Genomic DNA, 16,047 nt, shown 5'->3' with positions numbered 1-16,047 from the left:
CCTTCTGTGTAACCCACAACTGTAACCTGACTGAAGTGATGTTTCAATTTGTTTTTCACATAGGAGAAGAGAGAAAAACCTTAAAAAGACAAAACATTACTGAAAAATCTCGATTCGATGAGAAGAAATCTGACAACTTTGATACCAAGTTTATTTCTTTTCTTTTCTTTTTTTTTATGCCGAATGTAAATACGTTGATTGTGGTAAAAGTGCTCGAGTCGTATCCATGCTTCCACAGTAGAACGCCGTCTACCTCAGCTGAGGGGGGTGGTGGGGTGGGGGGTGGTGGGTGGGATTATGGGGAGGGGGGGGTATGTGTGTGTGTGTCGTGGCAGTACGCGCGGACCCCCGCCCTGCCCCTGCCTGGTGCCAGCGCGCAGCGATACCTCAGTCCCCCAGAACACTTCTCTCTGCATGGGCGTGTGCGCTCACGCGATCTAACACCGCGCTTACCTGAGGGGCACAAGTGATACTTTACTTACGTTAATACCCCCCGTCTCCCTCCCGCTCCCTCCCCAACTCCTCAGTTTGTTTTTTGATCTACCTCTTTAGACACATATTTGAATTGGAGGCATTCTATTTGTTAGATTTTTAGCCCCCCCCCCCCCCCCCCGTTGCCCCCTCACTTCCCCCACATATGAATGAAATCTTAAAATGAAATCTTGTACTCTTTAGAAATGAAATAATCAAAAGTGATCAGAAATATTTCTTTGCCAGCGTGCACACACACATATATATATATATATATATATATATATATATGCTCTTCTAGCGTAATTGATTGAAAATCCTCAACCATGATGCTTATTTCTTTCTGATTTTTATTTTCCTTTTTTGGTGGTGTGGCTGACATGTATTTTGAAATTTCTTGCTTGGGTTTTTCGTGAAAAGGTCAAATTTACCTTTGGTTTTTTTGCATTCAGTAGATGAAAGTACAGTTTAAAAAAAAAAAAAAGGCCTACCTTTTTTTTTCTTTTTTTTTAGTTTCTGGTTTGTAATACTAAGAAATGCAAAGTCCAATCTTTTTCCTTTTTTTGTCTTTCATGGATGCTTCATTCACTTTGCTGATTCGATGGCTATTTGTTCTGTTTGCATTTCTTGGCTGTGTAACGTGGAACATCCTGTTGGTATGGAACAGATACAAGGGACTTGGTCTAGGAGTTATTGGAAAAAGTGGTCTGATTTTTAGCATGATATCCCCTCCTTCCCCTCTCTCTGCGACCATGCTTGTGCCCCTTCACCTCCCTTCTCACACAGCTCCACTTGTCAAATGCCTCTGAATTAAAAAAACAAAAAAAAAACAAAACAAAAAAAAAACAGAAAAATTAAATTTGCCTCTGTGTTGTGCCTCTTCATATTTGTTGAACTCTTCACACCTTTGATAATGATCGGAGTGCATTTTAAAGCCAGCCGTCAAAATGGTTCCCTGATCCTCTGCTTATTCGGGAGTACTGGTGCACTGTTTTCAGCCCATCTCGGCCTACATTTTGGAAAAATGTTTGGCGTAAATACAGAGTATGATGTGAGTTGGTTGGCTCACCTACTTGTTTAGCTAAAGCTAAGAACATGGACCCTTATGAAGGTGATCTCCTATAGCCTGTGTAGTTTTACCACTTTGGGCTCCCTATTATGGCTATAGCTGGGCCTTTGGGGTCTGAGTTAATGAAATTATGATGATGATGATGGAGGTGCAATGAAGGTGCAAGAAAAGTTTTAAATGGCAGAGTAGGAATGCATTACTGCTTTTTTGTGGTTGGTGTTCATCTGTATTCAAACTAATCATTAATTCAGTTCGGCTACTATTTGTGTTGGTTACAGCCAATGATGATAAAATTTCTATTTTGGTTGTGGCCTATGGCTGAACACAATTTTGTAAGTCATGGTCCAAAAAGTGAGCTCATCAACTATATTTGTTCGGTGAGCACATTTGGGTGTTGAGGTGATCTTTCTCCAGCACCAAATGTCTGCAACAACATCCAGGCTATGTTGCAAAGCAGGGGAAACTCATTCATGTGCCACAGAGGTGTGTGTGTGTGTGTGTGTGTGTGTGTGTGCGCGCGCGCGCGCGCAAACGTTCAATCCAAACCAACACTACACCTGCCAGTTTCCCTAACAAACCCTCCCTGGTTGAAGGTGTGAGTATTAGGAAATTGGGCTCATGCTGGGTTGGAAAGAAAACCCACGTATACCCAGTTTCATGTCGTATACTGCACCATAAGCTGTGACCCACAGCATCTTGTCTGCAGGCTTGCACCACATGCACCATTCATATCGAGGTATAGGGGGTCATAACGGATTTCCACTCTGTAAAGATCTCTATGCACTCAATGCAAATGTACCTCAACGTATTTGGTATCATGTCACCAAATCAGGTGGGGCCACAAGTTTTGCAGGTTGTTTGATTTAAACCGACAGAAAAAAAAAAGCTGCGGTTTCCTGCCTTAAGACGGCTGTGCGATCTTGGAAATGTCACACTCGTGTCAAAGATTGATGTTTCGCCACATAAGAAGCATACAAACAAGTTTAAAGGTCAGAAAATGTGATGATGGGGTTATTTCACTCTAAAGTGTGAACAGTGTGTTTGTTTAACAGGCTACATCCCATTAAATAATTTCTAAAACATTGGCTCTTTGGTTATGGACTGAACTTGACATTGTGATTTTACTCCAGGCTTTCAGGATGTTTTCCAGTGCTTTTCGGCACATCAAATACACATGAAATGGAGATCACATTAGACCAGCGTTTCCCAACCCACTCCTCAAGGAACCCCTATCCTGCAGATTTTCATTGTAACCCTGCATAGGTAGCCCTGCTTGTACTTACTCAACCAATCATCTCACAGCACTTAATTATGCAAGGTCTGCAACATCTGACATAATTCATTGCTGGTTGGTTGAGTAACTACAAACAGGTACCTATTCAGGGTTGCAAAGAAAAGCTGCAGGATAGGGGTTGCTTGAGGACTGGGTTGGGAAACACTGCATTAGACAACCTTGGTGCTAAGGAGGAACTAGATGTGGACTTATTTTCAGAAAACCAATCAGAATATGAACTATAGGGGGCGTCCACGTAGCATAGCAGTCTATTCCATTGCCTACCAACACGGGAATCTTCAGTTCGAATCCCTGTGTTACCTCTGGCTTGGTTGGGCGTCCCTACAGACACAATTGGCCGTGTCTGCGGGTGGGAAGCCGGATGTGGGTATGTGTCCTGGTCGCTGCACTAGCGCCTCCTCTGGTCGGTTGGGGTGCCTGTTCGGGGAGGAGGAGGAACTGGGGGGACTGGCGTGATCCTCCCACGTGCTACGTCCCCCTGGCAAACTTCCCATCAGGTGAAAAGAAGCAGCTGGTGACTCCGCATGTATCAGAGGAGGCATGTGGTAGTCAGCAGCCCTCCCCGGATCGGCAGAAGGGGTGGAGCAGCGACCGGGACGGCTCGGAGAGTGGGGTAATTGGCCAGGTATATTTGGGGGAGAGAATATGAACTGTAAAGGTTGATTTGGCACAGTGTCCATGTTGAGTTGGAGGAAAATGAATCTGTCACATGTTAAGACACCCAGGGACGAGGTGACGTTTTGGTTCAAGTGAACTTCAGCTTGATTTTGCATCGCTAAATGGGAAAACTGAGCTCTAGCAGGACATTAGATCACGTATTTACCCTTGCATAAGAGAGTATTGTCAAAATTAGATTTTTTGTTTTCAAGAAACGTACAGGAAATACCATATGCTTCAACAGATCTTGAGATGGGAATTGTTAGTTCACAAATTTTATTAAAATCCTCATATCTATTTGTAGCTTGCTTCAGTTATTAAGCATTCTAGTTTATTGCAATTCTCCTGATTGCAAAGAAGCACAGACAAGGCATCAAATTGAAACTTAACATTTTAAAATGTTGCTGACAAATTGCAAATTGGCAAATATTGACTTTCAAACAAAGTTTACTTTTTTGTTGATTAGAAGACAGTATTGTGATCTCTTTGTAAATGTTGATGTGATACAAAAGAGGCTTCCGTATGTTTGCTTGGACCCATTCTCTGCTAACTGGCTAATCAAAGAATTGTAAAGAAGCCCAAGATGGAGGCCCCCCATCATAAATCCACTTGTAATAACACAAAATCCAAGCCTTTGTCCATTCCTGTAGTTACACTCTAAACCAGCTACACTGGGCATCATCCATCCATCATCAAAGTCTTTTTTTTTCCTCTATGGAAGTGAAAAATGGGTCCTGATATAGTAAATCTAAATTGTGAAGACCTTTGCTTGGTTATTTGGATAGCTATCAAATTTCTCTCGCAGAGACCTCAGCATTTATATATTGAAGGACAAAAGCTCTGGTTTCAGCTGCAGGTACAACAAAGTCTACAGGGGACGTCTGTGGGTTAAGAGGTGACGACTCTCCTCATTGATGGCGAAGAGTACTTCTCTCAGGCGGCTCATGCATCCTCTGCTGCTGCCATCCTCCAGCAAGGACCTACGTACGGGCCGGTACACTTTGTAGCGCCTGTGAGAGAGGAGATGGTGAAATGATACTGAGAAGGTCAGGTGATGGGACTGGAGGATTAATATCTGGAAAGACAGTAAAATGAGTTCACGGGTGTGTCGAAGAAAGAAAGAGCAGAAAATTGCTCTTGAGCGTAATAATCCATGGCTGGTGTATAAAATCAGCTTTCGATGTTGACTGGCATTTGTAAAATCACTGTGTGTGTGTGTGTGTGTGTGTGTGTGTGTACACACGCACTTCAACATGCACACTGCAGATGCTTACGTGCATGCAAGCATTAACATTAACACTACTCAGTTGTACATATATCAGTATTAGAGGATATGTGTGTTTGCGCACATAGATGGGTGCATGTGTGTGTGTGTGTGCATGTGAAGGCCACTCACTTGTAGACCAGGTAGGCGATGATTGCAAACACAGCCCCTAGCACAGCACTGGAGGAGAGGACTACCTCCGCGGCCTGAGAAGTCTTGGAGGCTTCAGGAGATGGAGAGACCAGATTATTCATGCATCTAGACTCATTTTGCATCTATACTCTCACTTTGTGCTTAAATGATGACTATAGAATCAATAGTGGTGCTGTGGGTGTGATATGCATGTGAACACATCATATATACTTGCATGTATGCAGTGTGATGGCATATATGTGTGTGTTTGTTTATGTGCATGTGTACGTGTGTCTTTGTGTAACCGACCAGATGTGACTTCCTGCGTCTTGCTGATGGTGATGGTGGTGCTGGCCACGGCTAGGCTGCTGGAATCCTCCAGCGTGATGTTGACGCAATAGGTGCCCGGCTCCGAAAACGTCCGTCTGAGATACACCTCGCAGCCAGACGCCGGCAGCACGTCATCACACATGATGTTACGGACCTTGTTACAGCCGGAGTCTGACACGATGGTGCAGGCTGAAGTTGGAGTGCTGACGGACATAAAATGGACAGGTGACGTGTTTCTTCCATGTGAGATGTTCGACTCATGAGAAAACCTGACTGATCCATTGTTAGTAATATGCTCTTTTTTTTAAAAAATTGATATGCTCCTCATTAATTTTCATAAGCTTAACGGTCCTTGAAATTGCTCCAAGTCCATTGTGCATATTCAAAAAGGCCATGATTGGGAGAAAATAAGGAAAGGAGAATTTGACTTTTGAAGATTAGGACAAATTCGGATGAAGAGCAGTGCAGGAACATAAATCTGCTTTGACTAAAAGTTTGAGCCAGTCTCACTTAACCCATACAACAAAATTAGGAGGTGAACTGAACAGAATGGAGGTTTTAATAGATGGATATAAATGGTTTAAATGCTGCCTTGCTCACCTGCCGATGCATTTGACCAGGAAGCTGATGTCGCTGTTGGTCACCTTGGCAGCAGACACATCCACAATCTGACTTGCGGGTTTATTGTTCAGCGCATGCTTTCGTTCTGTGAAAGACAGAGTAAGTATGCAGTCATGTTTAGCCATGTTGGATAGATCAATAGTGTTTCAGATGCACCTAGGACAGCCAGACTCTTTTGTATTGTGAAGGAGAAAGCTTTGCTGTCACATAGTCTAAATCTGAACTAAGAGGCTTTTTTCACCCTGCCAAAAAACCTTTTTTTTTTGGGAGAAAACACTGGTGCATAGCAGCATTACTGAGGATTAACTGAATACGGTGGCCTCCGCAGAGCTAAGCATTTTAGCATCATAAATTATTAAATTAAGACATATTTCTTTAGATCATGCACTAAAATGCATTAAAACAATCCAAAGTCATCTATTTCCTTTATTCTTGCTGTTTCCTGCTTCCCCACCCCCCAACACACACACACACACACACACACACACACACACACACACACACACACACACACACACATCACCTACCAATAATTGTGATATCACCCACAAAGTTTCCATAGATATAGCGGTAACACTCGCTGTCGGCCACCTGTCGCCTGTTGCGGAGCAAGGCTTTGGTGGCGGGGCTGAATTCTGTCATCACATCAGTGACTGTAGGTGGGAGGGACTCTGTGGTTGGCTGTCCTGTTGTAATGGCCACGGGAGTAGTGGTAGAGTTGGGCTGCCAGGTGCTGGATGGGACTGAAACAATGAGTGGTTATGGATGTCAGAGATTTAGAGTGAAGTTATCGATTCATTAAAATTATTGTTTCATGAACTGGCTTATCGGATTTATGTTGTTCCCCTCTTTTTCACACACACACACACACACACACACACACGTGCGCGCACACACACACGCAGGCACGCACGTACACACACACACACACACACACACACACACACACACACACACACACACACACACAAAATGTTATTTGGGGTAAGTTCCTCACCCTTTGTGGTCTCTACTTTGCTGGTGACAGCATGGGTAGCAGGTAAACTTGTGGAAGTCTCTGAATAAAGAAACAAGAGAATCTTATAGACGATAGAGATTATGTGACCACCACAGACATATGAGATGTTGTCAACCACCATAGTGAAATGATCTTTTCATTAGACACTCCTAGCATAGATAAAGTGCAGGCTCAGTTCCATAATGTAATATAAAGGTGGTTGCTACGCAACGTTTAGAAATAATGGAAGAAAACAATATATTTGACAAATTTCAATCTGGCTTCAGAAAGAACCACAGTACGGAAACAGCTCTACTCAGCGTAACAAATGACATCCAATGCATGCGGACTCTGGTAATCTCACCATTCTCATTTTGCTGGACCTATAAGTGCAGCCTTGGATACAGCTGATTGTACAATTCTACTCAACAGACTCAGGAACTGGATTGGCCTAGGTGAAACTCCTGTCAACCGGATTTTATCTTATATATCAAACTGAGTATTCAAAGTCACTGTTGATAACTTTTAGTTATTCAACTGCCTTCATGTCATGTAGGGTCCCACAGGGCTCCGTCCTTGACCCTATTTTGTTCAGTTTGTATGTGTTGCCCCTTGTCCATGTTATTCGCCATTTTATCCCTGCGTCCTACCATTGCTATGCTGATGACTCCCAGCTGTATGTCCCATTTAGCCCTGGAAATCGTAATAATCTGGATTCTCTGCATCGCTGCCTTGCTGCCATTAAGGACTGGATGGCTTCTAACTTCCCACAACTGATCACAGCTAAGACTGAAGTCCTAATTATTGGTCCTCATAATATCTCTAAAAGTGCCCCCCCCCCAACACACACACACACCTTGGACCGCTAACAATTATTAACATGAAATGCTCAGCTAGAAACTTGGGAGTTGTTTTTGATCAGTACCTCAACTTCAATCAGCACGTTAAGAGTCTTGTTCAATCCTGTTATTTACAAATTATAAATATTGCCAAAGTCAAACCAATGCTCCCCAAAAACATAGCTGAATAACTTATCCACACCCTCATTTTCTCCCGCCTCGGCTACTGCAATTCATTATTTACTTGCCTAAATGTTGCAGCAGTTGCCCATCTTCAGTTGGTGCAGAATGCAGCAGCAAGACTTCTCACAAACCCTCGATGTAGGGAACAAATTACTCCTGTCCTGGCCGAATAACACTGGCTCCCCATTCATTATATGATTCAACTTAAGATTCTATTGATTACTTTAAATCCCCACATGGTCTGACTCTGCTTTACATTTCAGAACTCATGAGGACCATATTTTTTATATTTTCTATGTCTATTCAAATGTTCTAATGTTGTTCCTTTTAATGTTTCTTCTTTTATATATTGTTTCATCTCTCTGTTTCTTCTTGAAAATCAGCATCTCGTAACTTTGGTTTTGAAAGGTGCTATAGAAATAAAGTTTATTGTTATGAATTATTATTATTATTATTATTATAACACTGCACCTGGAACTAGTAGAGAATCAGCTTGTTGCTCAAAGACACTTCAACAGGGTGGATGCTCGGTGACATCCTGGGCTTGAAAACGTGTTCTTCAGTTGATGGTGTAGCTAACCATCAGGCTACCTTAAATACCATACCTGTAGATGTTATTCTGAGCCCCAGTTAGTGGCCCTATACTCTAGAGGTTGTAGATATTAAGAGGATGTGAGTGTGCTCTCTGTGCTTGTGTGTCCACGTGTCTATGTGCATCTGCCTTCACACGTGTGCAGGTCTACCCAAGTTACCTATCTGTGGGAACATCTCTGGCCAGTACCTGTGGCAAGTGGAGATGTGAAGCTGCTGGAAGATGGGGTGGTAGATGGAGGTGGGCACTCAGCAGGGAACCCAGCCTCGACCATCAGCTTCACGCTGATACTTCCCAGAGTGCTGTAAGCATGCGTTGCTACCTTTCTATGTGTGACCAGGTGGTTGCCATCTCTGAAGTCCCAGATGTAGTTGACGAAGGCAGCGGTCTTGAGGTAGCCACTGGGGTCATGTGGCTCGACGAGGAAAACGATTTCCTCGTCATTGTAAAAGACATTTGCGGACAAGTTGGCCGCAGTCTTCTGGGAAATGTTAACTGCCAGCGGGATCTTATCTGGAGAGGGGAGAGGGTTTATCAGTTGTTAAATTCTTTGTCATTTTACTTTTGTCTGTACTTGTATGCAGTCTACCTATCTGTCTGTCTGTCTGTCTGTCTGTCAGTCTATTGATCAGTTAGTTGGCCAATTTTGCCAGTCCGTCTAAAAGCTAAAGGCGACTATGTAATTTCCATGTGTTATGTGCCTGTTTGTCTCCACCTGTTACGAAGAAGACGGCGTTGTCAGTGGCAAGGGGGCTGTACTTCCTCCGCTCACGTTTCTTGTAGACCATGACCTCTATTACCTCTCCCCCAAGAGGGAAGTTGGTGGTGTTTAGGGTCAGACTGGAGGAGGAGCCATCGCATGTTTCAAAGTACTGACCTGGGACGGGAGGGAGAAACGAGTTACCAGAAAAGAAATGAGTAAAAAGGGAGGACGAATGGCTGTGAGATAAACATCTTTCCATCAGTATAACCATGTAGTATGTAAGCAAGTACAAAGCTATGTGTACCAGCAGGTGCATGTGCAATTATATGAGTGCTATGCAGCGGTGACTCTTCCATAAGACTGTGCTTTCAACTGCAAAGGATGTGTCCCATGCTGAAGGAAATACTTCAAATCCATACAGATCAGGGACCTGAAGACTCACAAAGGAGGTAATTCACCCTGAGCCTAACAGACCTCACCTGTCTTTACCAGATTAAGTCTGGACAAAAAACATGCTCATTTGGCCTTAGCCAGCAGTAGTCAGCCACCCTCCTCCTCTCACACACATTAAAGCACAGAGACTTGAAGACACAGCATTTATGTGCAAAATAATGAATGCTATATATAATCTTCAATGTCAGAATATTAGACTTCATGCTGTTTGATATATTATGCAACCTTGTCATGACTGCAACACACACACGTTCTCATATTAAACTGTTTCTGTCACTACTGCATTTCAAATAACATTCCAGTCATAATTCGTCTTAAAGATATCACGTGATTGCAAAAAAAATGTATAAACAATATATGCAACAATATTGGAACGAAAGCTCAAACAACGAAAATTCCTCCCACCGAAATTCAGCTGAAATTGCAGGATGGGCTTCCTGAGACCCCTCTTCGTTCACCAAGTTAAGGTTTGTTTTTCAGCTGTTTTGCATCACAGCTGAGCCGCTGACTCCTATTACTAGCTAACCGCTAACTCCTATTACTAGCTAACCGCTACACACTTTAGCAAAACTGAGATTGTCTTTCAGTAATAGTACTGTTACGATTTGACTCACGTAATCATGCGTTTGTCATTTTTATTCTAATCTGTTCTGGTTTCCGTTTCCGTTTTAGTCCGAGTAGTATTGACCAATCACGTTTGAGTACGTTTCGATTGCTACAGGAACATGCTTCAGTTGCACGTTGGTAACAGCCCGTGTGGGGAGCGAAAGAGGTGCAACGCATTGGCCGAGATGTCGTGTGGACCTAAAACGCATACAAAAAGCATCGATGTTTGTGTATTGTGTAGAGAAACATTCAACTTGTGTCGACTACTTGCGAAAAAATCAGGTCGTAGACTTCGACTCTCAACCCCAACTCCACTCTCGCGTCTCAGATTGCTAATCCGACTGTAAACGATGACGGCATACGGAAGAGGAAGTCCTCATAAGAAACGGAAACGAGCGGCCAGCAGCTACACCGGAAGCCCCGAAAAATTGACCGCTGTCCCCAGAGGCTCTGGGTTCTGAGATCGCCTTTGTTCAGACGCTGCATTTGTTTATCATTCATTTCCCTTATTTGGATAATCTCTTTAACTGATTGCTTTTATCACTTTATTTTCAAGATTTCTAATTATATTCCTCTCTTTTACTAGTTTAAGTTGCTCGGTTTTACCTGTTCAGGCTGTCAATTAATTGCTACTTTCATAAAGCCATTACTCCTGTGCACTTGTGTGGTTTGACATTAAGTGGATTGATACAGTCACTGTTATAACTGGAACTCCACCCATCCTCAGTTATGAGTCTGGCTTACACAAATCAGATTTAATCATTCCCAGGCATTTTGGTACCCCGAATAATAATCTTAAATAAACCAAAGCATACTATGACTATGTCTCGATGCATGCTCAGTAATCCAGGTGTAGAAACCCCATACACGAACTGATTCAGCTTTTCTGTTATAATATGATTATTAAATAGATACGAGCTGGACAAATAGTTTTGACTGAAACAATGTCGGTGACCCACACTCCCAACTCCCCAGATTTCGTCATTCAACACACACGAGGTTGGTTGAATGAGTCGTTTTTGTTGTTGGATGTCCCGCCCCAAACCACTTGGCCCATAATCCTCAGCAAACGATGCAGTGATCTCAGAAAATGAACGTCAGAAATGTACTGTATATCTGTAACTTTTCTATTTGAATTTGTCTTGCTTGCTTTCTTTGATTTGTTGCAGTTGTTTTATTCAGGATATGACATGCAACTTGACTTGACTTGACACAGCACCACCCTCACAGATAGTGCCTGTGCACCTACACGTCTATGTGTGTGTGTGTGTGTGTGTGTGTGTGTGTGTGTGTGTGTGTGTGTGTGTGTGTGTGTGTGTGTGTGTGTGTCCCTACCCTTGTGTTCATGGGTATCTAGTTTGTGTGTGATCGTACGGGTGTCTGTGTTTGTGTCCCTTCTCACCCATGGTGTGCCACACATAGACGTAGGATTTGCGTCTCCATTCATTGCTTTGAGGAAAGGGCTTCCCATCAGGGAACACATTGCATCTCTTTGGGTCCGGACACTTCCCAAAGCCGTAGTCGTCCAGCCAAGAAGTCCAATTGTACACATAGCCGGAGTGCACCTGTCCATTGGCTGGTAAGTGGAGGTAAGGGGAGGGGCACAGTCAACTAGAGACACATAGCATTTTAATTATATGAAAACTATAAACCTTCTGGACAGGGTGTCATGTATTTTCAGGGGAGAGAGGCCTTGGTAGAAATTTTAGCCCATAACAATGTGTGGCATAGACCATAAAGCCATTAGAAAACCCAAATCCAAAACTTTGGGGACCCCCCCCACCTCACCTTTGAGCCCCACCGCGTGTCACATCAGGAGAGGCCTTTTATCAGACGATTTTCACTTCAACTACAGAATAAATGGACATCTCGTATCTATTTGGCTTTGTTTTATCTATTCTGGAGTTGCTTATACTGCCTCCCCAGTTTTACCCATCTGCAAAAATATTTCTTTGAAACGGTGTGTTTGTGCTGGTGTAGGGTGGGGTGGGTTGGTGTGCCACAGTAAGGTGTAGCCTTTGGGAAACACCTGAGGCCCCCACCTCCGTACCATCGTCACAGTGTTCATCCCACACTAGGTCCCCATTGGCATCCTCTTTCTGGCACGGCGGGTACTGCAGCTTTGCAGTGAAGGAGATGGAGGACCCGTTGATAGCAGGACTGTCGCTGGTCAGCTGAACTTTGAGCGGTTTGCCTTGTGAAAGAGAGCATACAGTACTGGTCAATGACTCAAAGGGTCCAAGTGTCGCAAGAAATAAATGCCAGTATTGAGAAACCACGAGGTTTACTGTACCTTTTCTGTGCGTGAGCTCCTTTGGTTTAGGGCCAAACGGTGGGTAGAGGTAATCGTCCCACGACTTGCTGTCAGGATCCCATCCTGGGATATCTGGGATTGGAAAGGGAAGCTTCCCTGGTCCGGGATGTTTGTGAGGGAACATGTCCCTGTATGCTAGAGAAGGGGGGAGGGGGTTAGCGAGTCCCAAATGTAGATTCTAAAACACCATTGAGGTAAGTTGAGGAGTTAACCAAAAATGACAAGTGGTGTAATGTCCCTTTATCATTCATGGAAAGTTGGCGTGAAGAGAGGATTTGTATTCCAAACCTTTCCATTGTTTTCCTTTTCCCATTTGAATAAAAAAAGGGGGGAAAGCTACCTGATATTCATCGATGAATAGATGACATTTGGTTTATTGCTTTGCTTTCTCTCTTTTCATAAGAACAAGTTTTGGAGTTGTGTGGACTATAACGTCGTTTTCCAGATGATATTTCTGACTTTTCCCACTGTTGAGGAGGTAATAAAAATAAAACTGTACAGAGAATTACATTCACTGGACAAAACACACGCAACTCTTTTCTAATTCTTGATAAATAAATAAATAGATAGAGATCCCCTCACCCATTCCCTCACTGAATAGTGATTCCCCTATACTAATCCCTTTTTCCTCCTCCTTTTTACGCGTTGGCATAAAAAAATGGCTGTCTGGACCATGAAAAAGGTTGGTCAGTAAGAAAAGGAAATTATTTTTACATCCATCACACTAAAGTTTCGTAAGAGTCCATGGTTATCACCAGAAGCACCAATCAGTGATGAGCTGCAAGGGAAGTACAAAAACTTTCTTCTTCATTCTTGTGTCTCTTAACGTTTCCTTGAAACCTGTCAATTGAAAATCCAAAACCAACGAAATAAAACGGGAAGAATTATATTTTGATACCCAGCATGGCTCCTTAAAAGTAACATCTGAAAGCAGACAAGTTTGATACCATAGAGAACAAAGTTAAGATGTAGGCCGTCACAAAATAAAATAAAACTTCTTATGCAGAAATCTGGTTTTCCCCCCACCGCTCCATCTCATTTTATAAATCGGTGAAAGGCCGAATTAGTTGTCGCTCTAACGCGGAAGTCAATTAGGGCGCGCTTGCGCACTCGATGGCAGCGCGTGCGCCCTAATTGGATTCACGGGACAGTGAGTGACAGGCGACCATAGACGCAGTCAGCGAGGTCAGCCAGAAGTGGCAAGAAAAGAAAACATAGGACTCAAACATAGAAATCGAAACATAGGCTAAAGTCCGTTTCTTAAAAGTCCGTCCCGCCATCTCCTTCCGACGTTCCCGTGATGAGATAATCGATGCGAGCGGAAGGGGGATACCTGTGAAACGTCACATTCAACAGTACAGTGAAGGATTCCCAAAGCGGAGCTATTGCACAAATACATAACATTTTTCTGTCCTACACCTCAAGCACAGCTGTAAAGACATCCATACAAATATACAGACAGGCTGACAGAGTTCATAGCGTTGCAAGAAAGGAACAAAAAAACTCACTTTTGCGTCCATCGGCTCGATGAACGAAATACGCGCACGCCAAAACAAATATACAGCGCAGACCTCCCATTTCCTTCTATCAGGAATATCAAGTTGCAGTGCTATATAGATATAGATATAGATATGTATATATATATATATATATATATATATATATATATATATATATATATATCAACTTAAGACGCCTTGGGAAGATGCGTCCCCTCAACCAGACCCCTGCAAAATAACTTCTCCCATACCAGTCCCGTGTTCTCCAAGTACCTCCCCATTCGTAAACGAATATTTTGTAATCTAATATTGCACGCACGAACATGTGATGTCGTCTAACGAGATGCAGCTCATCCCTCGTTAACTTGTCTCATGTGGATCACTCATGGTCCCCCCTTGGCCCCAACAGTGACGGGGTTTTCTAGAGGAAAATAAAACTCTCAGGGCCAATAGCCTCTCAGATAACGCCGTGTCGGACGCCCGCAGCATGTTTAACATTGATCCCACGGACGTTTAAGGATCCTTGATGATGACAAGAGACACCTTTTAAGGAAAAAAACAAAAACAAAACAAATCAAAACAAATGAAAGGTGTTATTGTATTCATACGAATGTATTCAAACGAATTTTTGTGGAATTTCCTGTAAATTGAAACTGATTTTTGATGAAAAGTGGAAGTTTCTCTTGAGAGGTAGAAAAAAAAGGGATGAGACCAAAAAATATTTTTCTAGAAATTGTTTTATGTCTGTAAAGTGGTCATCTTCATCCGTATGTGAATGATTAGTATTCAAGTTTGACTGTATGGGAATAAAAGGTCTTCGTGAGCGCGCGCGCGCGTGCGTTTTCATTTGTCCACCAATTGTTTAGTTTTCATAATCGCGATGTAACCCCCCCCCCCCAAAACTGTTGTGTCTGCTTGCGGCGCAGGTAAGGGCTGCCGCAGTAGGCGGTGCGCATCGGGACGGGCTGCGGCTTCGCAGGTCACGTGTCCCACTTCCCTCCACTTTCAGCACGGAGCAACATGTGATGCCATCAGCTGTCCTCCCTCTGTCACAAGGAGGATTGGGAAACATATTTGACATCTCGCACGGAAACAAATCACGTCTGTTTTATAAAGGACAAGTTTGTCCCGTCTTATGGTGACGTCATGGAATCTTGAGATGACAAACGGTTTGGATAAGCCTCGTCCAAATCAATCTGCCGTTATTGACAGATCTTAAAATGGCCGTGTCTTGGGGCCACTGAAGTGGACAGTAATATGTGTTCAAAGCACACCATGCAGCCCTCCAGCCTAATGAAAAAAAAAGAAAGGTAATTTAACATCTTTGGTTGGCATGTGTGCAATTTCTTTTTGCTGCCAAGTGTGGATGCCCCTACCTGACGAGTTATGAATCTTGATAATGATAAGGTTATTGATCTTATTGAGTAATTGCTGCAAGCCACATCAGGTATGCCCAAGTGAGTCTTCACATTTTGCGCTATAGCTGCATGGCTTTGAATCCAGTCCGTTTGCCCTATGTGACTAATTACAGACGGCACGGCACCCACTCTAACAGAGCGTGAATTTGTGGTTCAAAATGATAAAATAGTCTAATGCACTGCTGTTCCTTTATAACTCACATGTTGGTACAGTTGAGGTCTGATAGCGTCAAATAAGTGATAACTCTCTGACCCATTGCTGCTGAATTATATCACATGATGATGGTACGTTTTCTCCTGGACCAATTTGTTGTTTACCCTTACTGTCCGGGTCAAATCCGACCCGTTCTGACGTTTGACAGCAGCTGAAACACCCTAAATGCCATTCTGTTAGCCTGGAATGTGATGACTTTTCCTAAAGTGACCCAAAGTTGGCAAAATGAAAATATTTAGATTTTTTTTTTTAGTTTGGTGCAGGTGCTACAAATTTCTGGACATTGATGCTGTTTCGGGTCAATTTGACCCGTATCTATTGAAATGAAGTTTAGATCCACCAATGTGGGTTTGAATAAAGGAAAATGGTCGTTTTAGGGAACCCTGAAACT

General features: G+C 43.1%; 1 protein-coding gene across 1 annotated transcript; it reads right to left on the bottom strand.

Annotated features, from left to right (window-relative positions):
• Nucleotides 1-4,359: 4,359 nt before the first annotated feature.
• Nucleotides 4,360-14,103, bottom strand: gpnmb (glycoprotein (transmembrane) nmb). Its single transcript, XM_056298950.1, has 12 exons — nt 14,034-14,103; nt 12,505-12,660; nt 12,262-12,405; nt 11,614-11,787; nt 9,165-9,326; nt 8,666-8,962; nt 6,836-6,895; nt 6,366-6,581; nt 5,818-5,923; nt 5,197-5,420; nt 4,888-4,978; nt 4,360-4,501 (listed from the first exon to the last, which is right to left on the bottom strand). Exons 1-12 carry the CDS (start codon nt 14,101-14,103, stop codon nt 4,360-4,362), a joined length of 1,842 nt encoding a protein of 613 aa, XP_056154925.1.
• Between the last annotated feature and the right edge of the window lie 1,944 nt (nt 14,104-16,047).

This window comes from Lampris incognitus, chromosome 18 (assembly GCF_029633865.1).
Source record: "Lampris incognitus isolate fLamInc1 chromosome 18, fLamInc1.hap2, whole genome shotgun sequence".
NCBI lineage: Eukaryota > Metazoa > Chordata > Actinopteri > Lampriformes > Lampridae > Lampris > Lampris incognitus.
Note: the sequence above shows the minus strand (reverse complement) of the source record. Positions and strands in the feature narration are given on the sequence as shown.